This window comes from Scyliorhinus torazame, chromosome 18 (assembly GCF_047496885.1).
Source record: "Scyliorhinus torazame isolate Kashiwa2021f chromosome 18, sScyTor2.1, whole genome shotgun sequence".
Classification (NCBI taxonomy): Eukaryota; Metazoa; Chordata; class Chondrichthyes; order Carcharhiniformes; family Scyliorhinidae; genus Scyliorhinus; species Scyliorhinus torazame.
The window spans coordinates 121,942,100-121,968,916 of NC_092724.1; the positions used below are offsets into that span (position 1 = coordinate 121,942,100).

General features: G+C 48.4%; 1 protein-coding gene across 2 annotated transcripts in view; it reads right to left on the reverse strand.

Moving 5' to 3' along the window:
* The window catches only part of cfap52 (cilia and flagella associated protein 52), a 143,568-nt gene that overhangs the window by 5,100 nt on the left and 111,651 nt on the right, over positions 1–26,817 (reverse strand). For both annotated transcript variants that reach the window (XM_072483266.1, XM_072483267.1), the window contains one exon: positions 12,724–12,835. In XM_072483266.1, coding sequence (XP_072339367.1) covers positions 12,724–12,835 — 112 coding nt within the window. The remainder of the gene's footprint in view (positions 1–12,723; positions 12,836–26,817) is intronic.

Below are 26,817 nucleotides of genomic sequence, written 5' to 3' on the forward strand. Positions count from 1 at the left end.
AATGGCAGTGCATGGTCCCTCCCACACTGATGACACAGTAAAGGTACGCTGCTCCTGGACCCCTGCACCCACAACAATGTTCAGTCCTATCAAATGTGCCAGCATTCTCTAGTTATAGGATGCCAAGGGCTGAAAACATGTGAGAATATGTTCACCTTGTCAGTAGGTGGGGAAAAACATCGGGACTCCTGACCTCGGAGGAGACAGTAGCAGCTGAGATGTGTCATTCAGCCTCTCCGGACCCCAAGATCACCCCGTTCAGTGGCAGGTCACATTCAGCTCTGTTAGGCGGGTGTCAGACATTTTGCAGAGGATTAGAGGAGCATCGCTCTGTCCTCATTGCAAGTCATCATCATTCTCCTGCAATGTCCGGCTAATCGCTTTCGCGCCCTGCCCATGAATGGAGCCACCATCATGATGATCTTCTGCAGTTACCACAGTAGTGAACGGATGTCAGACCCTATAGTGGCAGATGACTTCACACCCAAGTCCTGGTCGTCCCGAAACCGAGAGGTCATGAGGGCAACCTTAGCCCTGTGCCTCATTCCGGCTCTGGCCACAGCCCAAGGTCCTTCCTCCACCTTCTCCATGGGTTGCCCCTTATGGCTCTCCTCAATATTCTTCTCATCTGAGGAGATTTAGCAGTCCTCCATCTCTTTATGGTCCAGTTGCTCACCCAGTTACAGGTTGTGCGGAGTGCAGCAGACCACTACGATGTGTGACACTCTTTGGGGGCTGTATTGGAGGGCTTTTCCTCACCAGTCCAGACTCCGGAACTGCACCTTGAGCAGGGCAATAAACCGCTCGACCTACGCACGTATTGGCGCATTAGACCCGTTGTCGGGTGACACAGTGGGTGTTTGGGGCTTCTGCACTGGCATCATCAGCCTCCTCCTGAGTGGGTAACCTTTGCTCCTGAGGAGACAACCCTCTAGCTGCTGCTCACTCTCAGAAATGGCTAGGATCTGTGAGCACGCCAAGATGTAACTGTCATGGACACTCTCCGGGAAACGTGCACACACCAGCAAGATGAGCATCGCGTGGTCATGGACGATCTGGACATTGAGGGAGTGGTATCTCTTGCAGTTCAGAAATGGTGGCCCATGCTGCCACGGGGAGCTCAGAGCCACGTTGGTGCAGTCGATGTCACCTGCACCTTGGGAATGCTTGCTTTATGGGCACAGCCCACGGCCCTGGCATCCTGGCTTACTTGGTCCCCGTCCAAGTTTATGTACATGTGGGCCCTCGCAAATAACGCTTCGGTGACCTCACTTATGTACTTGGGTGCGTCAGACTGGGAAATCGCACAGGTCACTCATCAGCCCTCAATGAGCCACTGGCATTGAAGTTCAGAGCAGAGTGACTTTCAGGGCCACAGACAATGGGTGACTCTCAGGCCAGGTGGTGCCAACTCCTGCATCATTACCCGGGACGGACGAGGTGTTCTCTGGCACTTGACCTCAGACATCTGGAGGTAGGAAGTTCTACTGCGGTATGCTAGTGGCCGGTGGTATCTCCTCTGAGGCTCCACTATCTGCAGCCCTGCTCCCAGGAGATCAAGAGGCTCTGCCTCCCCTTCTCTGCAAGGTGCTGGTCCTGTCGCTGCTGCTGCTTGATAACAGGCAAAAGAATTGGCAACTCGACTGGCTCCACGATTCTCCTGAATCAAAAACTGAAAGGAAGAGAACATCAAAGTGAGGGATGAGGAGTCCTGACAGTGCTCTGACCCACAGCCCTATCAGGATCTGGGACATCCACCCATCTACATTCCCCTCTGTGAGCACCTTTCCAATGAGCCTCATGCCCCCCAGAATGGAGTTGGAGGTCTAGAGGATAACTAATTGGCATTTCTATCTGTATACATGACCATGTGATTCATAGAATCATAAAATTTACAGTATAGAAGGAGGCCATTTGGCCCTTCGAGTCTGCACCGACCCTTGGAAACTGCACCCTACTTAAGCCCAGGCTCCCACCCTATCCTCGTAACCCAGTAACCCGACCTAATCTTTTTGGACATTAAGGGGCAATTTGGTGTGGCAAATCCATCTAACCTGCCCATCTTTGGACTGTGGGAGGAAACTGGAGCACCCGGAGGAAACCCACGCAGACACGGGGAGAAAGTGCAAACTCCACACAGACAGCCCCCAAAGCTGAAATTGAACCTGGGACCCTGGAGCTGTGAGGCAGCAGTGCTAACTACTGTGATGCGAGGCCATGAGGAGGACTCTGGGAAGGAAAGTGTCAATAGCAAGTTATTTTAATATCAATCATTCCTAAGAAATTTTTGAATCTCACAGACCAAACTGAATCTGCAAGAACTTAAAAAAGAGAGCAAGAGATACAGGTAATTAGATCTGCACCCAAAGTAGAGAAAATGCTGACCCTATTATGCATCGCAATGTAGAATGGAGCTCACAAAATTAATGAAAGAGACTGGTGTCATAAGGATTTAAAGGAGGCTAGAAGGTACATCCAGCTACGGCAACAAGAGAAGAATTTCCAGCGTAACCTTAACAGTGAAAGTCAGTTCTCGGACAGGAATTTACTCAGCTGAGAATAAAATAAAGAAAGCTGACCATCAGTAGCAATGGATCAGGTTTGATTGATTACAGGAAAATGTAGTTTCCATTTAAGAGACAGTGACATGTCAGGCAATTTTCAGTCATTTATAAGTGAAATGAAGGAACATTTGTTCAAGTTAGAATATAAGTTATCTACAAAAACAGTGATGTGGAGATGCCGGCGTTGGACTGGGGTGAGCACAGTACGAAGTCTTACAACACCAGGTTAAAGTCCAACAGGTTTGTTTCGATGTCACTAGCTTTCGGAGCGCTGCTCCTTCCTCAGGTGATGGAAGGAGCGCTGCTCCTTCACCTGAGGAAGGAGCAGCGCTCCGAAAGCTAGTGACATCGAAACAAACCTGTTGGACTTTAACCTGGTGTTGTAAGACTTCGTACTGTACAAAAACAGTGTTTAGTCTATATTGCTTTTAGTTGGTCTATTACCGTAAAAGCGTAAAACTTTCCAATCTTGGGTGATCCTTTCATTCGGTCACTGGGAATGCACGTTATCAGTCTCTGTTTGGATTGGAACAAATTTATACCCTAAACTAAAGAAAATAAACTGCCATTTAACTTTTAGCTTGACTGAAGGTGTCCCACCACAGTTATATTTTACACTGTTCCCTGGAACCAGAGTAAAAATATTCTCTGCTCACAATGACCTGCTTCCTTTTTTTCTTTTCACAACCAGGTAACATCTAATCCCAGAACTGACTGGAGATTTCATTGCTCTAGCCTAAATCTGGTGAATCTCTCAATCTCCTTTAATTCCTCACAAACCCCGTGTCTTTAATCTGAGTAAACTCCCATCCACATTCTGCATGGTGAAAAACAGGAATGAATACTAATGAGTCCAGCTACGAACTGTTTCAGTGGAATGGATGGCCAGGCATCTGTGTTCTCCACCTGTGCTCATTAAGAATGCTTTGATGAGCTCCAAGATTCATAAATGCATTAGTTCAGCAGGGGTTTTGTTTTGATCATTTTTTAAAAAAATGTATTTTATTACAAACATGTATCAAAACAGGTTACAGCGAATAAACACCCCGAGAAACATACTTCCCAACAATCAACTGTACATATTTTCCCCCTTTTTCACCCCCTCACCCGCGACGAACAGCCCCTCAAACACGGTCACAATCATTCTCCACCTTTCCTCAAACCCCCCTGAAGAACCCCTTAACTCATACTTTATCTTCTCTAATCGCAGAAAGTTGTACAGGTCACCCAACCAAGCCACTACCCCTGGTGGCGATGACGACCGCCACTCCAGCAAAATTCGCCTCTGTGCAATCAGAGAAGCGAAGGCCACGACATCGGCCTTCCTACTCACCATGAGCTCCGGCTTCTCTGAGACCCCAAATATCGGCACCAAAGGGTCCGGGTCCACCTCCTCCTCCACTACCCTGGCTAAGACTGTGAACACTCCCGCCCAGAATCTTCCCAATTTTTCATAACCCTAAAACATGTGCACATGATTCACTGGCCCCCGCCCACACCTCTCACACTCATCTGCTACCCCCTGAAAGAACCCACTCATTCTCGCCCGAGTCATATGCACCCTGTGCACCACTTTAAACTGCATCAGGCTGATCCTTGCACACGAGGATGACCCGTTTACCCTACGCGGTGCCTCACTCCATACTCCCCAATGGATCCCGCCTCCCAACTCCGCTTCCCATTTCTCCTTGATCTTCACCACCCACTCACCTCCCTGCTCCCCCAGCCACTTATACAAACCCACAATTCTTCCCTCCCCTTCCACATCCAGAAGTAGCATTCGCTCCAGCAGGGTGTATCTCGGCAACCTAGGGAACCCCCTCCAGACATTTCGCGCAAAGTCCCTAACCTGCAGATATCTGAACTCACTCCTCCTCGGAGGCTCTACCCTTCGCTCCTCCAGATTGGCAAACCTTTCCTCCAAATACAGATACTTCACCTTGACAAGCCCCACTTCCCTCCACCTCCTTTATACGCTATCCATCCCCCCCCGGCTCAAACACATAATTCTCGCACAGCGGCGTTAGCATCGACATCCCTTCCACCATAAAATGCCTCCTCAGCTGATTCCATATCTTTACTGTGGACTACACCACTGGGCTCCTTGAATACCTACTCGGAGCCATTGGCAACGCTGCCACCACCATAGCCCTCAATCTAGACCCCTTACAAGATTCCTCCTCAATCTAAGCAACTCTACCAATTCTCCTTCCCACCACTGCCGTACCTTGTCCACATTCGCCGCCCAATAATAATGAAGCAAGTTCGACAACGCCAACCCCCCCCCCCCCCCCCCCCCCTGCTGTCTCTGCCTCCGTAGCAGGGTCCTCCACCACTCGGCACCTTCCCCGCCCATACAAAGTCAGAAATGATCGTGTCCACTTTCTGAAAAAAAGGTCTTTGGTATAAAGATCGGGAGAGCTTGAAAGATAACCAAGAACCTGGGCAGAATATTCATTTTCACCACTTGGACCCTCCCCACAAGCGTTAAGTGCAGCGTTAAGATCCTCCCTAGTTGTTTTGATAATTGACTGCAATACTCACTTGCTTGATTGCAAGGGGAGGTGGTGGCGTAGTGGTATTGTCACTAAACTCGGTGTTTGAATCCCATCAGGGTGAAATTTGGATTCAATAAAAAAATTGGGAATTAGGGGCGAGATTCTCCGACCCCCCGCCGGGTCGGAGAATCGCCGGGGGCTGGCGTGAATCCCGCCCCCACCGGTTGCCGAATTCTCCGGCACCGGATATTCGGCAGGGGCGGGAATCGCGCCACGCCGGTTGGCGGGGCCCCCCCCCCCGCGATTCTCTGGCCTGGATGAGCCGAAGTCCCGCTGCTAAAATGCCTGTCCCGCCGGCATAGATTAAACCACCTACCTTACCGGCGGGACAAGGCGGCGCGGGCGGGCTCAGGGGTCCTGGGGGGGGGCGATCTGGCCCTGGGGGTGCCCCCACCGGTGGCCTGGCCCGCGATCGGGGTCCACCGATCCGCGGGCGGGCCTGTGCCATGGGGGTACTCTTTTCCTTCTGCCTTCGCCACGGTCTCCACCATGGCGGAGGCGGAAGAGACTCCCTCCACTGCGCATGCGCGGGAATGCCGTCAGCGGCCGCTAACGCTCCCGCGCATGCGCCGCCCGGAGATGTCATTTCCGCGCCAGCTGACGGGGCACCAAAGGCCTTTTCCGCCAGCTGGCGGGGCGGAAATTAGTCCGGCGCGGGCCTAGCCCCTTAAGGTTGGGGCTCGGCCCCCCAAGATGCAGAGCATTCCGCACCTTTGGGGCGGCGCGATGCCCGACTGATTTGCGCCGTTTTGGGTGCCAGTCAGCGGACATCGCGCCGATACCGGAGAATTTCGCCCTAGAAGTCTACTGATGCTCATGAAACCATTGCCAACTGTTGAGAAAAATCCATCTGATTTACTAGTGTCCTTTGGGGATGGAAATCTGCTGTCTTCACCTGGTCTGGCCAACATGTGACTCCAATTCTACAGCAACGTGGCTGACTCTTAAATGTCCTCTGAAATGACCTAGCTCATTAGGGATGGACATCAAATGCTGGCTCAGCCAGCGACATCCACATCCCATGATCAAATTAAAAAATGGCAACTTTATGTGATTATAATAAGCTTGTTTTTCTGTGATCTCTTTTGTAAATGTCTGAATCTATACTTGAACAAGATTAATTGCCCTGTCTGATTGACACGATATAGGATTGTAGGAACAGCATTATTTTTCCCCAGGAAGATTTCTGAATGGGTATTTGTTTTCTCAACTTTTCAACATTTGCTATGGTATTTATATGGCTCATTGGTTCTATACGAGATGATTTGACATGGAGGGGGCATGGGGCCAAAGAGGGCATAGAAGAGGCTTGAAGGCCATAGAGTGGGCGTAGAAGTGGGATGGAAGGGACACAAGGGGTTGGATAAGATCTTTTAAACTTAACTTTCAAAAGTTCCCAAACCCAGACTATGGTTCATGACCTCCTCTTGAGGGGCCATGAGCCACAGGTCATGGAAGAGGTGAACCAACTCCATAGAAAAATGAGGGGGGCTATGAGACACCTACCCTCACAATGGAGCTGACTAGGCTGGGAATGTGACATGTGGGGTTACTATCCATGCCCATATCACACACTGGTGAAAATAGCTGGTGCGGGGAATGAGTTGTGTGTTCAGGGGGTCCCGCAATTGGGTCCCACCCACCATTCTTAATTTAGTTCCATCCTACAAAAGTCTGGGCCTAACAGTCTACCCGCACCAGCACAGCTGCACTCTCCATTGTCTACAGGTGTGAGCACCTTGCACCTCCTTCCCCCTTTTAACCTTTAGTAACCCAGCCATTCAGGCTTCTCGGACAGAATTCAAAACAGGTCACATGACACCCTTTCCTACTCCATTTTACCTTAAACTAAAGAAACAGATGCAAAACAATCAATCTTATAAACTTCATATTCATAATAACTTATCTAAAATTGCATTGTGGCTTCTTTGAAAGCATGAATAGGATTTTCTTAAGAAAGCTATTATCTTTAAATGTTGAAAATTTGTGTGGCTACAATATCATTCAAATAAATTTCCAAATAGGTTTAAAAACAGTACAGCAGACTCTGTATGATGTTTCTATGTGAATCTTATACTCCCTTATCAATGAGCTCCTGCTGCTGCTACTGTATAACAAGTGCTTTTACACTGATATCACATATATGCCACACAGGTCGATAAGCTGCTCTATAACAGTCCAGAATACAATTTGTTCAACAGAATGAAAAAGATTTCTATCAGTAAAGACGTTAAGTAGCTTTTAAGCAAAATAAACAAAAGGTAGAAAAGAATAAATACGTTGAAGTATTTGAGAGGATGAATTGAGAGGATGTCATCCACAATGCAAGTGAAGCATAAACAATTTATACATAATAAAAACATAAGAAATAGGAGCAGCAGTAGGTCATTTGGTCCCTCGAGCCCACTTCATCATTCAATACGATTATGGCTGTGGTCTTAACTCAAGTCTGGGGCTGGGGCTAGTTTTACTGGGGCTGGTTTAGCACACTGGGCTAAATAGCTGGCTTTTAAAGCAGACCAAGGCAGGCCAGCAGCACGGTTCAATTCCCGTACCAGCCTCCCCGAACAGGTGCCGGAATGTGGCGACTAGGGGCTTTTCACAGTAACTTCATTTGAAGCCTACTCAATAAGTGACAATAAGCGATTTTCATTTCATTTAATTTCATTTTAATTTTCACTTTCCTGCCTGACCCGAACAACTATTGACTTACTTATTAAGCAAAAATCTATTTAACTCAGCCTTAAATAAATTCACTGGTCCAGCCTTTACGGCACTCTGTTGAAGAGATTTCCAAATACTAATGATCCTTTGAGAGAACAAATTTTTTCTCATCTCCATTATAAAGGAGGGACATCTTATTTTAAACTGCATTCCCTAGTTCTAAATTCCCCATCAGGGCAATCATCGTCTCAGCATTTAGCCCATCAAAGCCCCCTCAGAATGTTGTATGTTTCATTAAGATCACTTCTCATTCTCCTAAATTCAAATGATTCTCGGCCGAAACTGGTCAACCTTGCCCCATAAGACAACACATTCACCCAGGAATCAACCCAGTGAAACTTCTCTGAATCGGTCCCAATGCAAGTATATAAATAAGTAGACCAAAACCATACACCACACACAGCACTCTAGGTATTGTCTCACCAATGACCTCTCCAGTTGCCTCAATGCTTTCCTACTATTGTACTCTATCCCCGTTGCAATGAAGATCAGCACTCCGCTTGCCTTCCTAATACTCTGTATATGCATGCTAACTTTTTGCGATTCATATACAAGGACACCCAGATCACACTGCACTGCAGCATTCTGCAGTATTTCTCCATTTAAATAATATTCTGTTTTTCTATTTTTCTGCCAAAGTGGACAACCTCACATTTTCCCACAAATTTTGCCCACCTACCTACAGCGTTTTCAGATTCTTTATATCCTCCTCACAACTTGCTTTCTACGTATTTTTGTATCAGTAGCAAATTTGATTACAATTCAGTCTTCCTCTTCATCGATGCTATTACTATAGAGTTTAAACATATGAGGCCCCTGTACTGATCCCTGCAGTACTCTACTAATTAGTTTAGCCAAGTTGAAAGCATCCCATTTATCTCAACTCTGTTTCCTATTAGTTAACAAGTACTCTATCCATACTACATTGTAATATATCCTCCGCAACACCATTAGCTCTTGTATAGTAACCTTTTATATATAGTTTTGAGCCCCGTATCTAAGGAAGGATGTGCTGGCCTTGGACAGGATACAGAGGAGGTTGACAAGAATGATTCCCAGAATGAAGTACTTGTCATATGAGGAGCGGTTGAGGACGCTGGGTCTGTACGCGATGGAGTTTAGAAGGAGGAGAGGGGATCTTATTGAAACATATCGAATACTGAGAGGCCTAGATGGAGTGGGCGTGGAGAGGATGTTTCCACTAGTAGGAGAAACTAGAGCCCGAGGGCTCAGCCTCAGACTGAAGGAATGATCCTTTGAAAATGAGATGAGGAGGAATTTCTTCAGCCAGAGGGTGGTGAATCTGTGGAACTCATTGCCGCAGAAGGTTGTGGAGGCCAAATCACTGAGTGTCTTTAAGACAGAAATAGAATGGCAGAGCAGATTTAATGGGCCGAATAGCCTAAGTCTGTTCCTATGACTTATGGGTATGACTTATGGGGTGGGATTCTCCAATAATGGGGCTATGTCCCGACTCCCACGTGAAAATGGGCGCAAATAGTGAATAGTTTCAATTTCTCAATCACTTTTGCCTACTGATTTTCTACTATTCTTAGGCTGTTTTTTGTGTCTTCCATTATGAAGACTGATACAAAATACTTCTTCAAAGTCTCTGCCATTTCCTAATTTCCCATGATTAATTCTCCAGTCTCAACCTCTTAGAGACCAATGCTCACATTAGTTACTCTTTTCCTTTTTATATACTTATAGAGGCTTTGACTGCCTGTTGTTACATTTCTTGTTAGTTTTCTCTCATACTCTAATTTCTCCCTCTTTTTTTAAGACATCCTTTCCTGATTTTTAAAAAATCTTTTCTTTCAATTCGATACCTTACTTGCATCTTTCTCAGAGTCTTTCTTTCTTAATGGAATATATCTTGGTACTTTCAACACCGAGATTAGATCAACATCTTAAAGAACATCCTTGTTATCAGTAGTTTCTTCCCCCATTAATGTGAAGGTTTAATTTTAGTTAGGTCTTTATTGAGGTTTGTGCTCACAGTGCAAAGATCAATACATTCCCTGTTATTGATTTATAAAGATGAGTGTATTGCAGGATTGCATTTTGATGTTTTGATCCGAGGCGTTTGAGAAATAATTTAGATCTGGCCCGGGATTCTCCCCAACCCGGCGGAGCGGGGGTCCCGGCGGGATGGAGTGGCGGGAACCACTCCGGCGTCGGGCCGCCCCAACGGTGCGGATTTCTCCGCACCTTTAGGGGCCAAGCCCTCGCCTTGAGGGGCTCGTCCCGCGCCGGAGTGGTTGGCGCGCCGCCGGCCGGCGGGAAAGGCCTTTGGCGCCACGCTAGTCGGGGCCGAAGGGACTGCGCTCGCTGGTGGAAATCCGCGCATGCGCGGGAGCGTCAGCGGCTGCTGACGGCATCCCCGCGCATGCGCAGGGGGGTGTCACTTCCGCATCGGCCATCGCGGAGGTTATGGCCAAGGCGGAAGGAAAAGAGTGCCCCCACGGCACAGGCTCGCCCACAGGTCGGTGGGCCCCGATCGCGGGCCAGGCCACCGTGGGGGCACCCCCTGGGGCCAGATCGCCCTGCGCCCCTGCGCCCCCCCCCCCACCCCCCCCCCCGCAGGACACGGAGTCCGCCCACACCGCCAGTATGGTAAGTGGTTTTATTCACACCGGTGGGACTGGCATGACAGCAGCGGGACTTCGGCCCATCGCGGGCCGGAGAATCGCCGGGGGGGGGCGCCGACCGGCGCGGCGCGATTCCCGCCCCCGCCGAATTTTCGGTGCCGGAGAATTCAGCAGCCGCCCCCTGCCGATTCTCCAACCCTGCGGGGGGGTCGAAGAATCCCGCCCCTGATCACTGAAAACCTATTTCCCAATTATTTACATCTCAGTCTGAAAATCATCATATATCAATGGTATGGGTTACTTTGGCAAGTGATGTCTACAATAATCACTGCTGCAGAACCAGAACAGAGAAACATTGTCCATTATCTAAATGACAGACACATTGGGCGTGATTCTCAAGGCCCGTTCACCATGCGCGCATATCCCGTTATGGCGCTACGTCTTGTGCGAGGGCCACAACGGGATTTGCGGTGGTGGGATCTCAGTTTGAAATCTTCCCCACCCTCCTGAAGGCAATGTAATTTCCGTGATTTTAAATATAATTACACGGCTTAATGCTGTTGCTTCCAGCAGCATTAGATGTTGCCCCCCCCCCCCCCCCCCCCCCCCCCGTGGATGTGAAGTCACGGCAACGGGAATCACTGTTCCAAAACGAAAACCAGTCGTGATGACCACGCCGGGATCCCCTGAGTGGTGAGGGACATGGCCAGGCAGTGACCTAGTACAGCCCCGACACTGCTCTGGGACCCTGGCAGTGCCAACCTGGCAGTAACTGGTTGGCACTGCCATGGGCGGGTCCTCTGGAGGGGGGGTTAGGTTCTCTTATTGTGGGAGGGATGAGAGGGGGGCTATGCCTGCATTGGGGTGCGGAGGCGAAGGCTGTGAGGGGAAAGTCCCAATATCGGTGGGGGGAGGGGGGGGCAGGTCACTCTGATACTTTCCATGTGTTGGAGGAGGAACACGATCTTCTAGTGGAGGTGGGTTACCCCTCTGTGGGTGAGTGGGGGGGGGTGTTCCCCATGTCTACCAGGGGTTCCGGTGTTGTTGGGAGTTTCCCAATGTCTGTGGATGGTTGAGGGGGGCCTTTAACTTTACTTTAAGATCAGGGCTGGTGAGGGTCATACATCCAGCAGGAGGGTTAAGAAGGGCAAAATTCACAGGCAAAGTTGGGATTCAGAGATTGGGGCACCCATCTCAAAGTAAAGTCAGCCCCATCCCCCAACCACAAACATCGGGATCCCCATGCCCCCCCCCCCCCAATGAACATTGGGGCCCTCGGCAGATATGGGGAACACCTCCAACCCTCATCCACAGGAGGGCAAACCCCCTCCACCACTGGCAGATCATGCTCCCCCCCCCTCCCCACCAGGCAAGCACCAACGTGACACAACTCTCCCTCCTGTGTGCATTGGGGAACCCCCCTCACAGTCTTGTACCCCTCCCCCCCCAATTCAGGCGCACGTCCCCACCCCGATCGTCCATTGAGCTCCTCCCCTCCAATGGGGCTACACAGAGGGCCCACCCCTAGCAGTGCCAGCCTGGAACTGTCAGGGTGCCAGGGGAACTGCCAGGATGCCATCAGGCATATCTAACATACAGCCTGACCATGTCCCTCACCACCCGAGGGCTATACTCACCTCCGCGTCCCCGGCGGGGTCACCATGGCTGGTTTTCATTTTTTAAATCCAGGAGTGATTCCCGCCGACGTGACCCCACACCGCAGGGGGAAACATCTAGTGCTGTCGTAAGCATTAAGTCGTATAATGATATTTAAATTCATGGATTTAATTCCATTCTAAAAAGGGCATGATTACGTCACAGGTAGGGGGACGGGGAAGATCTCAACCCAAGATTTTGCCACCGCAAATCCCGTTATGGCCCTTTAGCATAATTTAGCGGCCATAATGGATTTGTGCATGTGGCGAATGGGCCCTTTATTTATTAATAAATTTAAAGCATCCAATTCATTTTTTCCAATTAAGGAGCAATTTAGTGTGGCCAATCCATCTACCCTGCACATCTTTGGGTTGTGGAGACGAAACCCACGCAAACACAGGGAGAATGTGCAAACTCCACACGGACAGTGACCCAGAGCTGTAACTGAACCTGGAACCTCGGTGCCGTGAGGCAGCAGTGATAACCACTGCATTACCGTGCTGCCCTGGGCCCTTTATTTTTATGATCTCTTCAAATATTTTACTAGATTATTACGTGAACACAATACATATATAAAATTATATCCTTGATGAACATTTCCAGCCAAAGCATGGTTTGTATTTTCCTTACCGGTAACAAAGCAGTCCCCGTTTGCTGTGATGTCCATTCCATTAACAGAACCTGATAAGGAACCATCCAGCTCTCTGATAGCTGATCCATCATATACTTCCCAATAACCAATCTGAAATGGATAGCAGCAATACAGTACTTCGACCATTGAAACAAAAATATCTGTAAACATGTATAAGCTAGCTATTAATTCAGTATTATTTTACTTTAAACTGTGAATAATTCCTCACATATATATATGAATGGCAGTTTTCCACAGAACAGCATTTTTCTTTACTAAAAATCTGTCTTTTAGCCAGTTCTCCTTAGTCTAATATTATGACATAGAATTACCACCTCTTATCTCCTGAAGAGGAGCTACTTCATAAAACCTAGTGGCTAGAATGGTCGGAATAGAGATGCAATGTAATAAACCTTCTAAAGCAAAGCTCAAATAAAGTTGAAAAGTAGAGTACCCTATGTAAATTCAAGTTCTTTCTTCTTCTAAACTGATGGCAGAATTTTTTTTATAAAAAATAATTTGTATTCAAATTTTCACAAAATATCAAAAACAAAGTACAGAAAGAAAAGAACAACCCCCCCCTCATATACATAAATAATAAGTTAACAACCTTCATCAACACAAAGGTAAAAATACATGCCCACTCAAGAAAAACGAAAAACTAAGCTGCTGCTGACCATCTTCTAACGTTCTGCCAGGAAGTCTAGGAACGGTTGCCACCGACTGAAGAACCCTTGTACCGATCCCCTTAAGGCAAATTTCACCCTCTCCAGCTAAATAAACCCCAGCAAATCATTGATCCAGGATTCCACGCTTGGGGGCCTCGCATCCTTCCACTGAAGAAGAATCCTTCGCTGGGCTACCAGGGACGCAAAGGCCAGAATACCGGCCTCTTTCGCCTCCTGCACTCCTGGCTCCTCTGCCACCCAAATATTGCGAGCCCCCAGCCCGGCTTGACCCTGGAACCTACCACCTTCAACACCGTCCTCGCTACACCCTTCCAAATGTCCTCCAGCGCTGGGCAGGCCCAGAACATATGGGTGTGGTTTGCTGGGCTCCCTGAGCACCTAACACACCTGTCCTCGCACCCAAAGAACCGGCTTATCCTTCCCCCGGTCATGTGAGCCCTATGCAGCACCTTAAATTGTATGAGGCTGAGCCTCGCGCAAGAGGAGGAAGAGTTCACCCTCCCCACGGCATCCGCCCACATTCCCTCATCAATCTCCTCACCCAACTTCTCCACCCATTTACCCTTTAGCTCCTCCACCGAGGCCTCCTCCTCCTGCACCACCTGATACGTTGCCGAGGTCCTTCCCTCTCCAACCCACACCCCCGACAGCACCCTGTCCTGGACCCCCCTTGGCGGCAGCAGTGGGAACTACACCACCTGCCGCCGAACAAACGCCTTTACCTGCATATATCTGAAGGTGTTCCCCGGGGGGAGCCCAAATTTCTCCTCCAGCTCGCCCAGGCTCGCGAACTTCCCGTCCACAAACAGGTCCCCCATCCTTCTAATACCTACCCTGTGCCAGCTCAGAAACCCTCCAGCCATCTTCCCCGGGACAAACCGGTGCTTTCCCCGAATCGGGGACCACACCGAGGCCCCCACTTCCCCTCTGTGGCATCTCCATTGCCCCCAAATTTTGAGGGCAGCCGCCACTACCGGGCTCGTGGTATACCTCGTTGGAGGAAGCGGCAGCGGCGCCGTCACGAGCTCCTCCAGGCTCGTGCCCACTCCATCTTCACGCCATCTCCAGCCTCTTCCATGCCGCCTCATCCCCCACTTACGCACCATTGCCACGTTGGCGGCCCAATAATACCCACAGAGGTTAGGCAGCGCCAACCCCCCCCATCCCTGCACCGCTCCAGGAACACCCTTCTCACCCTCGGGGTCTTCTGCGCCCACACAAACCCCATAACGCTCCTGTTAACCCGCCTGAAGAAGGCCCTAGGGATCAGGATGGGGAGGCATTGAAACGGGAACAAAAACATCGGGAGCACCGTCATTTTAACTGACTGCACTCTACCCGCCAGGGAGAGTGGCAGCACGTCCCACCTCTTAAACTCCCCATCCATGTGCTCCACCAGCCTCGTGAAGTTAAGCTTATGCAGGGCCCCCCAGCTCCTAGCTACCTGGACCCCCAGGTACCTGAAACTCCTCTCCGCCTTTTTAGCGGGAGCTCACCAATCCCCCACTCCTGGTCCACCAGGTGCACTACGAACAACTCGCTCTTCCCCATATTGAGCTTGCACCCGGAGAAATCTCCAAACTCCCTAAGGATCCTCATCACCTCCGACATTCCCCCCCACCGGGTCTGCCACATGTAGCAGCAAATCATCCGCATAGAGCGACACCCGATGCTCCTCCCCATCCCGCACCAGCCCCCTCCAGTTCCTCGACTCCCTCAACGCCATGGCCAGGGGTTAAATCGCCAGTGCAAAGAGCAGGGGGAACAGGGGACACCCCTGCCTCGTCCCCCGGTGTAGCCGGAAATACTCTGACCTCCTTCTGTTCGTGGCCACACTCGCCACCGGGGCCTCATACAGCATCCTCACCCACCTGACGAACCCCTCCCCGAACCCGAACCTTTCCAACACCTCCCACAGGTACCCCCACTCCACCCTATCAAAGGCCTTTTCCGCATCCATCGCCGCCACTATCTCCGCCTCCCCTTCCATCGCCGGCATCATTATAACATTCAAGAGCCTCCGTACATTGGTATTCAACTGCCTCCCTTTCACGAACACTGTCTGATCCTCGTGTATGACCTGCGGCACACAGTCCTCTATCCTCATGGCCAAAATCGTTGCCAGCAACTTTGCATCTACATTTAGGAGTGAGATCAGCCTGTATGACCCACACTGTAGGGGATCCTTGTCCCGCTTCAGGATCAGGGAAATTAGCGCTCTAGACATCGTCGGGGGCAGAGCCCCCCCTTCCCTTGCCTCGTTAAAGGTCCTTACCAACGGCGGGCCCAGCAGGTCCGCATACTTCTTATAAAATTCAACTAGGATCCCATCCGGCCCCGGTGCCTTCCCCGCCTGCATGTTCCCTATCCCTTTGACCAACTCCTCCAACCCAACCGTCGCCCCCAACCCTGCCACCTGCCCCTCCTCCACCCTCGGAAACCCCAGCTGGTCCAGGAAGCGACCCACCCTCCCTCTTCCAGTGGGGGCTCAGACCTGTACAGTTCCTCGTAGATGTCCCTGAAGACCCCATTGATAGCCACCACACTTCACACCGTGTTCCCTCCTCCATCCCTAACTCCCCCGATCTCCATGGCTGCCTCTCGCTTCCGAAGCTGGTGCGCCAGCATACGGCTCGCCTTTTCTCCGTATTCATATACTGCCCCCTGCGCCTTCCTCCACTGCGCCTCCGCCTTCCTTGTGGTCAGCAAATCGAACTCAGCCTGGAGGCTACGCCGCTCCCTCAGCAATCCCTCCTCCGGGGCCTCCGCGTACCTCCTATCCACCCTCACCATCTCCCCCACCAACCTCTCCCTCTCTCTCCTCTCCCCCCTCTCCTTGTGTGCCCTAATGGAGATCAGCTCTCCTCTGACCACCGCCTTCAGCGCCTCCCAGACCACCCCTACTTGCACCTGCCCATTGTCATTCGCCTCCAGGTACATCTCTGTAAACGTCCGGACCCGCCCGCTCACCTCCTCGTCCGCCAGCAACCCCACCTCTAGGCGCCACAGCGGGCGCTGGTCCCTCTCCTCCCCCAACTCGAGGGCCACGTAGTGCGGATCATGATCAGAAATGGCTATCGCCGAGTACTCCGTATCCTCCACCCTCGGAATCAGCGCCCTGCTCATGACAAAAAAGTTAATCCGGGAGTAGGCCTTGTGAACATGGGAGAAGAATGAAAATTCCCTGGCCCCCGGCCTCACAAACCTCCATGGATCCACCCCTCCCATCTGGTCCATGAACCCCCTCAGCACCTTGGCCGCCGCCGGCCTCCTGCCCGTCCTAGACCTAGAGCGATCCAATGTCGGATCTAGCACCGTGTTGAAATCCCACCCCTTGCCACTTACCATCACATACCTACCGCAGACCATACTGTCTGCCACAATGCTCGACGCCTCGAACGACACTCTCTTCCCCACCAAGATCGCCACCCCCCGATGAAACCCGAATGAAACACCTGCCCTACCCACCCCTTTCTCAACCTTACCTGATCCGCCACCCTCAGGTGCGTCTCCTGAAGCATGGCCACATCCGCCTTCAGCCCTTTCAGGTGCGCGAACACCCGGGCCCACTTGACCGGCCCATTCAGTCCCCTTACATTCCAGGTTATCAGCCGGATCAGGGGGCTACTCACCCCCCCCCCCCGCCCCCCCGCCGACTAGCCATATCCCTTCCTATGCCAGCCACATGCCCGCGCCCCCCGCATGGCACGTTCCCCACAGCAGCAGACCCCCGTCCCGACCTCCTCTACCAACTCCAGCTCCCCCTTGGCCATTCCAGCAGCAACCCAGTCCCCCATCCCCCTCGCCCCAGCTAGGTCCCCCCCTAGCTGCATTGCTCTCCCCATTGCACTCCCGTAAGTCAACTAACTCCTGCTGACCCGCCCCCCCCAGTGTGGAACTTCCCCTCCCCCCCCCCGTCCACCAGCGGAATCTCGTCCATTCCACTCCCAGCGCGGGAGAGAAAGCCCGCGCCCGGCCCCGCCCCTTCAGCCCTAAACGCGGGAAAAAAAGCCCGCGCTTTCCACTCGCCCGTCCCCGCTTCCCCTGGCGCAGCACCCTTTCCTTGCCCGGTCCCACTACCCTCAACTCAGGCCTCACCCCACCCTCAACTCAGGCCTCTCCCCGCGGAGCCCCGTCTCCCCTACCGACCATCAATCCCCCAAGCAGTTTACCAACCCACCCCCCCGAGCCCGCCCAGCTGACCTAGTTAAAACCCCCAAATCAACCCCCAAAAAACAAAGAACCCCCCCTCAAAACACAACTCAACAATCCCTCCACCGCGACCCCTCATCCCCGACCCTTAGACTGAGTCCAGTTTTTCGGCCTGAACAAATGCCCACGCCTCCTCCGGGGACTCGAAATAGTGGTGTTGATCCTTATAGGTGACCCACAGACGCGCCGGCTGGAGCATACTGAACTTCACCCCCTTCCTGTGTAGCACTGCCTTCGCCCGGTTGTAACCGGCCCTCTTCTTCGCCACCACTGTGCTCCAATCCTGGTAGATCCGAACCTCCGCGTTCTCCCACCTGCTGCTCCGCTCCTTCTTGGCCCACCTTAACACACACTCTCGATCAGCAAACCGGTGGAACTGCATCAGCACCGCCTGCGGCGGCTCGCTGGGCTTGGGCCTCCTCGCCAGCACTCGGTGGGCCCCCTCCAGCTCCAAGGGCCCCTGAAAGGCCCCCGCTCCCATCAGCGAATTCAGCATGGTGACCACGTAGGCCCCCACGTCCGATCCCTCCAGCCCCTCCGGGAGACCCAGGATCCACAGGTTTTTCCGCCTCGACCGGTTCTCCATCTCCTCGAACCTCGCCTGCCATTTCTTGTGGAGCGCCTCGTGCACCTCCACCTTCACTGCCAGGCCCAGGATCTCGTCCTTGTTCTCCGAGACCTTCTGCCGGACCTCCTGGATCGCCGCCCTGGTCTCCAGCAGCTTATCAATTGAAGTCTTCATTGGCTCCAGCAGCACTGCTTTTAGTTCCTTAAAACAGCGCTGGAGAAGCTCCTGCTGCTCTTGCGGCCACTGCCTCCACGATGCCTGGTCTCCGCCCGCCGCCATCTTGGTCCTCCTCCCTCGCACCTTTCTTTGCTTCAATGCCACTTTTTAAATCGCCCCACTCCTGGTCCAATCCATACACTATCGGGAGAATGTTGCTATCCCCTTCCCACACCAGGAAACGTCGAACAAGCGCCGTTACGGGCCCTGAAAAGAGCCCAAAAGTCCGTTTTTAGCGGGAGCTGCCGAACGTGCGACTTAGCTCCGCATAGCCGCAACTGGAAGTCAACTGATGGCAGAATTAAAGGACATATATTTTATTTCCCTTCAGAGTGGAAGCTATAGTCAACATACTTTTCTTAATCTGAACCAATTGCCTCCTTAGCCTATTGTTGTAGTTTCGTTCAAAGTACTTCAAAATATTCCTTTTATACTATTTATCACTTTTATCTCTACAATATTTCACTCCTGTTTTCTATTAAATTCTGTTTTTATTTCTCATAATTTAGTTGCTTATAATTTGAATCAGTATTGCATCTGTTCTCCAGATTATCTCCAAGCCTTTATCTGACTGACCAGATCTCCACTTCCATCATAAATGTAATAGTATTATTTCTTACACCAGCTCTCTTTCTATAGGAGAATGTCGATTCGGGGTGGCAATCTTGCCTTAAATATGCACGTATTCACATAATGTTGGTTGCTACTTGTTACTGCTCGGGATATGCTTGTTTGAATTCCTTGATTCTTGAGGATGGGGGTTATGGTTTTTTTTGGTGGATAGGCCATTGTCCAGTTTTTAAATTTTTTGGAATAGCCATGAGGATTTCTATATCCGCTTTATCAAAAATATACAAATTGAAGAGATCAAGAGAGGCTTGCAAATCTGGTGCAGAGTGGGCAATGATATTGTAGTCATCCTCAAACTGTAGACAATATGCATCCACGGTGGTCAGTTTTTTTTAGCATGAAGGCGAGAAGTTTTCTATCCAGGCCGTATTTAGTTCTGACGCCAGAGGGCAGTTGATTTTGATGAGATGAATAGCCACGGTCAGGTCGATTATAAATAGTATGGAGCTATCACTTAGCATTGCTTGTCGCCAGTCTTGGTTTTGAAGGTGTTTGTTTCAGATCATTCAAGCCAGTTGCAGTCATGAAGCAGGAGCCTGGCACATCCAATCATGAATGGTGGTGGACAAATTAAACATTCAACCAGAACAGGAGGCTCCACAAATGTCCCCATGCTCAATGATAGGGAAGCTAAGTACCTCAATGCAAAAGGTAAGGCTGAAACATTTGCAACCAAAATCAGCCGGTGTGCTGAAAGAGTAATCTATCTCAACCTTTTTCCTGAGGTTCCTGATATCAAAATTACATTCTTCTTTGATTCACTCCATTTCATATGAAGAATTGGCTTGAAGGCAATATATACACTGCTCCATAGCCTCTGATACCAGCCCGGCTACAGTACTGAAGACTTATCCTCCAGAGCTACGTGTGCCCCTAGTCATGCTGTTCCACCACATCTACAATATTGGCATCTGCCAAACAATGTGGAAAATTGTCCTGATATGTCCTGTATACAAAAAGCAAGAGAAATACAATCTGGCAAATTATCACCCCATCACAAGCATGTAACTTTGATATCAAAGATTTTAAGGACAACTGCCTTAAAGGCACATTTCTGTTTTCAAACATTTACATTGAGTTTAAAAGCCTTTTTCAAAGTGGAAGTATAAACAGACAACGTGGCACCTTCTGGTGTTTATTCAAACCATGTCAGGCTCATATCTCTAAAACTGGCTATAAAGAGTCATGGAAACTACAAGGCCCCTTCAAAGTCCATCAAATTCTAAAAGGTACGAACAACCCTTTTACTTCTCAGGGAAAGGAGACAGGAAGATCTTAAAAGGACCTCAACATAATTAACGCCTTTGCCTAGTGGGACAGTGCTTCATAAAAATTAACAAAGCAGCTATTTTGTTTTGATTGTGATAAAGACAGATTGAGAGCAAGTATTTTGTGTGCAAAATACAGGAAGAACTCTGAGAAATAACATTAGAAAGGGTTTTTGGTCAAGGAAAGGTATTAAGAAATCAACTGTTATTCTACTGAATGAGTTCAGGCAATCTACAAGTGCTCTGCCACAGAATTAGTGAGGAATAGGAAAACTTCTCTCTCTGAAGAACCCACTGATCTGCTGAGTCCACCTGAAAAGGCAAATCTCCAAATAGTTGACCATAGAAGAGATTGCAGCTGCTAAACTGGTGCACAAGTTTAAACCACTCATTTTGGAAAGAAGGAATTCAAGCAACCAGAACACAAATGATATCTCACAGATACTGATTTGAAATCTCATCTTTCAGTTTTTTTCATCTTATCTTTGCATCTGTATTTTAGTTAGTAACTTTATCATTTCTTTCTTAAGTAATTTTCTGCAATAGTTTTGTAATAAACTAACGTTATCTTTTTTAAGACAAAAGCTTGTCTGCTGGGTTATAATTAAATTCAATCACTCATAAACTAAAAGGGGGCTAAGTACATACACTCATAAATTCTTAGGTCAATTGAGGGAATGTTTTTTACGTGGTCATGACAATCCCATTAGTTTATTCTCAATCACCAGCAAAGTGATGGAAGGTGTCATTGACAGTGCTATGAAGGAAAACTCACAGAGCAATGACCAGCGTTATGATCCTAAACTTGGGTTCTTCCAGGGCTGCTCTGCTCCTGAACTAATTATAGCTTAGGTCCAAATATGGACTAAAAAGCAGAATTTAAGGTGTGAAGTGAGAGTGACTACCTTGGACATCAAGACAGGATTTGACTGAGTGTAGTGTGAAGGAGCCCTGGCAAAATTTAAATGAATAGGAATTGGGGGTGGGGTTGGAGGGAATTCCCCACTAGATGGAGTCATGCTTGGCACAAAGGAAGATGATCGTGGATGTTGGAGGCCTATCAACCCAGCCCCAGGCATCACTGCAGGGATTTCTCAGGGCAGTTATCAAAACACCTTCAGCTCCTTTATCAATGATCTACCATTTAGATAAGTTTAAACCATCTTGTCAAAGACCATTAGGGATGAGCAACAAAATAAATCTGATGAACAAATGAGAAAAAGATAGATCTTAGCTGCTCCAAACCGGGCCTTGTGCAAAACCCCAATTTGCTTCAGTCCAGCCTCTGTTGTGCCTTCAGCTGCCTGGGTCTAAACTCTATCACAAACTTTTTCTGTCTCTATTTCTCTTTCTTCCATTAAGACACTCCTGAAACCCTAATGATAATCTACTATCCCTTTATGTGGTTCAGTGTCAAATTCTGTTCAAGAACACTTCCGTGAAGCACCTTGGGCCATTTTACTAAGTTAAAGATGCTATATAAATGCAAGTTATTGTTGTATTTAGTTGCCATAGGATTTTAAACTTTCCTCTATGTCAAACTTTTGATTTGATGCACTAAAATTAATTTACTTCAAAGATTTGTGCTGTTATGGTGCAATTTTCAGTGTGAATTTCTATTAAAAACAACTCCATGCTAGCAGCAATACATAGAGACAACAATTCAATAGTATTTAGTCACAGCTATCAATGCCATTTGACTTTCAAAGCTAACTCCACAAACAGGATTCCAAAAATAAATTAAAATAAACACGATCAAACAAATCTGAATTTTAAACCAGCAATCATCTGGAAACCATATTTTGAAGGTCATACAATGAGAGATGGCAAGTAGTGAAAACTAATTTATATATTTGGATTTCTGTTCATTTATAAAAACATCAAAGGAATGAACTTGAGGTTATGTTTTAAATTTCAGATAAGAGCACTGACTGACAATGATAAATCATCTACAAAGTTACAGGTCAGCAATTTCCTGGACTGGACACCAAAATTCACCCAAATCCAGCCGATGGGAACTTAAGCTGTGAACTCCAGAGAAGCTTGTGACTATGCCAGAACGTAAAAATCATTGTAAAAGATAATTTCAATGTAACCAGGAGGGCCCCAGAAAATATGGGCAGAGGATTACAAAAGCATGAGAAAAGACAGTTCCTCAGAGTGAGGTTTGGGAATTGAATCTAATTCGCTAACTGCTTTCTCTCGATCTTTTGTTAAAAATAAAGTCCTTCATTTAACTGTCTGGGTCTAAGCTATACAGAGAGAACTGAGCTGCCTGCAATTCCAAGGAAGAGAACCTGCAGGCCCTCTCAGAAGATATAGAAACTAGGTGAGACTGCATTCTGGACTGCAGGAAGAGCAAGCTAGCTGTGAAGTCAGCCAAGACACCTTGAGGAAAGAGGCATGGCCAATGAATGCTATTTGCATCACCCACAGAACATCGGAGCAGTGGTGTAAAATATTCAATGAGCAAACTAGGTCAACAAATCAATAAACACTGTGAAAAAAAGACTGCTGTGAAGTTGCAGGCATCGAGCCACAACTGTTGGCACCTCTTTCAGATCAGAAATTTCAATCAAAGAAAATATTGCAGATGCTGGAATCTGAAACAGACAAAAATGTTCAAAAACTCAGCAGATCTGAACTCGAAAGAAGAGTCATACAGACACAAAATATTAACCCTGAAACTTCAAATGGCTCCTTTGTAATTCCCATCTTTGTCCAGTTTGCTTCAGTGACAACTAACTAGTCACTTGTTTGTTGTTAATATCAGAGTGGATGGTAACGGAGGTGGTGTAGCTCTGTTATTTAAGGATGACATCCGGGCAACAGTAAGGGATGACATCGGTGCTATGGAGGATAAGGTTGAATCCATTTGGGTGGAAATCAGGAATAGTAAGGCGAAAAAGTCACTGACAGGTGTAGTCTATAGGCCACCAAATAGTAAATTATGGTGGGGCAGGCAATAAACAAAGAAATAACTGATGCATGTAGAAATGGTACAGCAGTTATCATGGAGGATTTTAATCTACATGTCGATTGGTTTAACCAGGTCGGTCAAGGCAGCCTTGAGGAGGAGTTTATAGAATGTATCCGCGATAGTTTCCTAGAACAATATGTAATGGAACCTACGAGGGAACAAGCGGTCCTAGATCTGGTCCTGTGTAATGAGACAGGATTGATTAATGATCTCATAGTTAGGGATCCTCTCGGAAGGAGCGATCACAATATGGTGGAATTTAAAATACAGATGGAGGGTGAGAAGGTAAAATCAAACACGAGTGTTTTGTGCTTAAACAAAGGAGATTACAATGGGATGAGGGAAGAACTAGCTAAGGTGGATGGGAGCAAAGACTTTATGGTGAAACAGTTGAGGAACAGTGGAGAACCTTCCAAGCGATTTTTCACAGTGCTCAGCAAAGGTTTATACCAACAAAAAGGAAGGACGGTAGAAAGAGGGAAAAATCGACCGTGGATATCTAAGGAAATAAGGGAGAGTATCAAATTGAAGGAAAAAGCATACAAAGTGGCAAGGATCAGTGGGAGACTAGAGGACTGGGAAATCTTTAGGGGGCAACAGAAAGCTACTAAAAAAGCTATAAAGAAGAGTAAGATAGATATGAGAGTAAACTTGCTCAGAATATAAAAACAGATAGTAAAAGTTTCTACAAATATATAAAACAAAAAAGAGTGGCTAAGGTAAATATTAGTCCTTGAGAGGATGAGAAGGGAGATTTAATAATGGGAGATGAGGAAATGGCTGAGGAACTGAACAGGTTTTTTGGGTCGGTCTTCACAGTGGAAGACACAAATAACATGCCAGCGACTGATGGAAATGAGGCTGTGACAGGTGAGGACCTTGAGAGGATTGTTATCACCAAGGAGGTAGTGATGGGCAAGCTAATGGGGCTAAAGGTAGACAAGTCTCCTGGCCCTGATGGAATGCAACCCAGAATGCTAAAAGAGATGGCTAGGGAAATTGCAAATGCACAAGTGATAATTTACCAAAATTCACTAGACTCTGGGGTGGTCCCGGCGGATTGGAAATTGTCCCATTCGGCAGACGTTCATAAAGGGCAGGTCATGCCTAACTAATTTAGTGGAATTTTTTTAGGACATTACCAGTGCGGTAGATAATGGGGAGCCAATGGATGTGGTATATCTGGATTTCCAGAAAGCCTTTGACAGGGTGCCACACAAAAGGTTGCTGCATAAGATAAAGATGCATGGCATTAAGGGGAAAGTAGCAGCATGGATAGAGGATTGGTTAATTAATAGAAAGCAAAGAGTGGGGATTAATGGGTGTTTCTCTGGTTGGCAATCAGTAGCTAGTGGTGTCCCTCAGGGATCAGTGTTGGGCCCACAACTGTTCACAATTTACATAGATGATTTGGAGTTGGGGACCAAGGGCAATGTGTCCAAGTTTGCAGATGACACTAAGATAAGTGGTGAAGCAAAAAGTGCAGAGGATACTGGAAGTCTGCAGAGGGATTTGGATCGGCTAAGTGAATGGGCTAGGGTCTGGCAGATGGAATACAATGTTGGCAAATGTGAGGCTATCCATTTTGGTAGGAATAACAGCAAAAGGGATTATTATTTAAATGATAAAATATTAAAACATGCTGCTGTGCAGAGAGACCTGGGTGTGCTAGTGCATGAGTCGCAAAAAGTTGGTTTACAGGTGCAACAGGTGATTAAGAAGGCAAATGGAATTTTGTCCTTCATTGCTAGAGGGATGGAGTTTAAGACTAGGGAGGTTATGCTGCAATTGTATAAGGTGTTAGTGAGGCCACACCTGGAGTATTGTGTTCAGTTTTGGTCTCCTTCCTTGAGAAAGGACGTACTGGCACTGGAGGGTGTGCAGAGGAGATTCACTAGGTTAATCCCAGAGCTGAAGGGGTTGGATTACGAGGAGACGTTGAGTAGACTGGGACTGTACTGGTTGGAATTTAGAAGGATGAGGGGGATCTTATAGAAACATATAAAATTATGAAGGGAATAGATAGGATAGATGCGGGCAGGTCGTTTCCACTGGCGGGTGAAAGCAAAACTAGGGGACATAGCCTCAAAATAAGGGGAAGTAGATTTAGGACTGCGTTTAGGAGGAACTTCTTCTCCCAAAGGGTTGTGAATCTATGGAATTCCTTGCCCAGTGAAGCAGTAGAGGCTCCTTCATTAAATGTTTTTAAGATAAAGATAGATAGTTTTTTGAAGAATAAAGGGACTAAGGGTTATGGTGTTCGGGCCGGATCAGCCATGATCTCATTGAATGGTGGAGCAGGCTCGAGGGGCCAGATGGCCTACTCCTGCTTCTAGTTCTTATGTTCTTATCAGCCTCAGTACTCAACACCGACAACTGCCAATCTCCAGACGCAATTCTGCAACTCATCCGCTTCATTCTGGATCACAACGTCTTCACCTTCGACAGCAAGCTCTTCATCCAGACACATGGAACAGCCATGGGGACCAACCAAATTCGCACCTCAATATGCCAACATCATTGATGCATGATCAATGACCACTAAAGCGAGGTTGTAGTCCAACTGAAGGCTTTAATAAGCTAGATGTTTCCCCCAGAAGCTCAGGGGAATGAGGGCTGCTGGGGCAGCACGGGTTCTTATACCCCGCCTATCAGGGCGGAGCTATCATACACTCTAACCAATAGAAAGCATACAGTTTCCACCAATGGTGCTTTAGCCTATCAGGTACCGTAATACCTATAATACCACAATCTTCATGCACAGATTTGAACAAGACCTCTTCACCGCACAGGACCTTTAACCAACGTTAAACACCAGATACATCGATGACATTTTTTTCCTTTGGACCCACGGCGAAGAATCACTGAAACGACTACACAATGACATCCATAAGTTCCATCCCACCATCAGACTCACCAAAGACTACTCTCCAAAATCAGTTGCATTCTTGGACACACTCATCTCCATCGAGGACAGTCACCTCAGCACTTTGCTTTACCGCAAGCCCACGGATAACCTCACGATGCTCCACTTCTCCAGCTTCCACCCTAAACACATTAAAGAAGCCATCCCTATAGACAAGCCCTCCGTATACACAGGATCTGCTCAGGCGGGGAGGGGCGTAACAGACATCTACAGACGCTGAAATATGCCCTCGAACGAACGGGATTTGACGCTCGACTCATCGATTGACAGTTCCAATGCGCCACAGCAAAAAATCGCATCAACCTCCTCAGAAGACAAACACGGGACACAACCGACATGATAGGATTTCTTGCATAGGTTTCTGCTACACAACTCTCCACATGTGAGGGGGAGGTCATGCCTCATTAACTTGATCGAGTTTTTTGAGAAGGTGACAAAGATGATTGATGAGGGGAGGGCGGTGGATGTTGCTTCGTCGTCCAGTACTTCCTCGGAGCGGAGAAACTACGACATCTTCTTCGCAGCCTTCAACACGTCATCGTTGAAGATGAACATCTTGCCAAGGTCATCCCCACACGCACACTACTTGCCATCAAACAACCGT